This window comes from Penaeus monodon, chromosome 22 (genome assembly GCF_015228065.2).
Source record: "Penaeus monodon isolate SGIC_2016 chromosome 22, NSTDA_Pmon_1, whole genome shotgun sequence".
In the NCBI taxonomy this organism is placed as follows: domain Eukaryota; kingdom Metazoa; phylum Arthropoda; class Malacostraca; order Decapoda; family Penaeidae; genus Penaeus; species Penaeus monodon.
The window spans coordinates 7,951,445-7,951,651 of NC_051407.1; the positions used below are offsets into that span (position 1 = coordinate 7,951,445).

The 207-nt window shown below is 50.7% G+C and overlaps 1 protein-coding gene across 1 annotated transcript in view; it reads right to left on the bottom strand.

The window, feature by feature from the left end:
• LOC119587301 (loricrin-like) overlaps positions 1-207 on the bottom strand; it is a gene marked incomplete in the record, with an annotated part of 1,176 nt that overhangs the window by 806 nt on the left and 163 nt on the right. The window contains 1 exon segment of the mRNA XM_037936053.1: positions 22-158. Coding sequence (XP_037791981.1) covers positions 22-158 — 137 coding nt within the window.

Consider the following 207-nt stretch of genomic DNA (forward strand, 5'->3'; position numbering starts at 1 on the left):
GAGAATCCTCCACCGCCGGAGAATCCTCCACTTCCAGAGAATCCTCCACCACCGGAGAATCCTCCTCCTGAGAATCCTCCACCGCCCGAAGATCCACCACCACCACTACCATATCCATCGGGTGCCCCGCCCACAAGGACGATACAGAGTGAAGCGATCTGTGGAATAAATGTTTGTCTTTAATATATATATCTAGCAAGATATCGT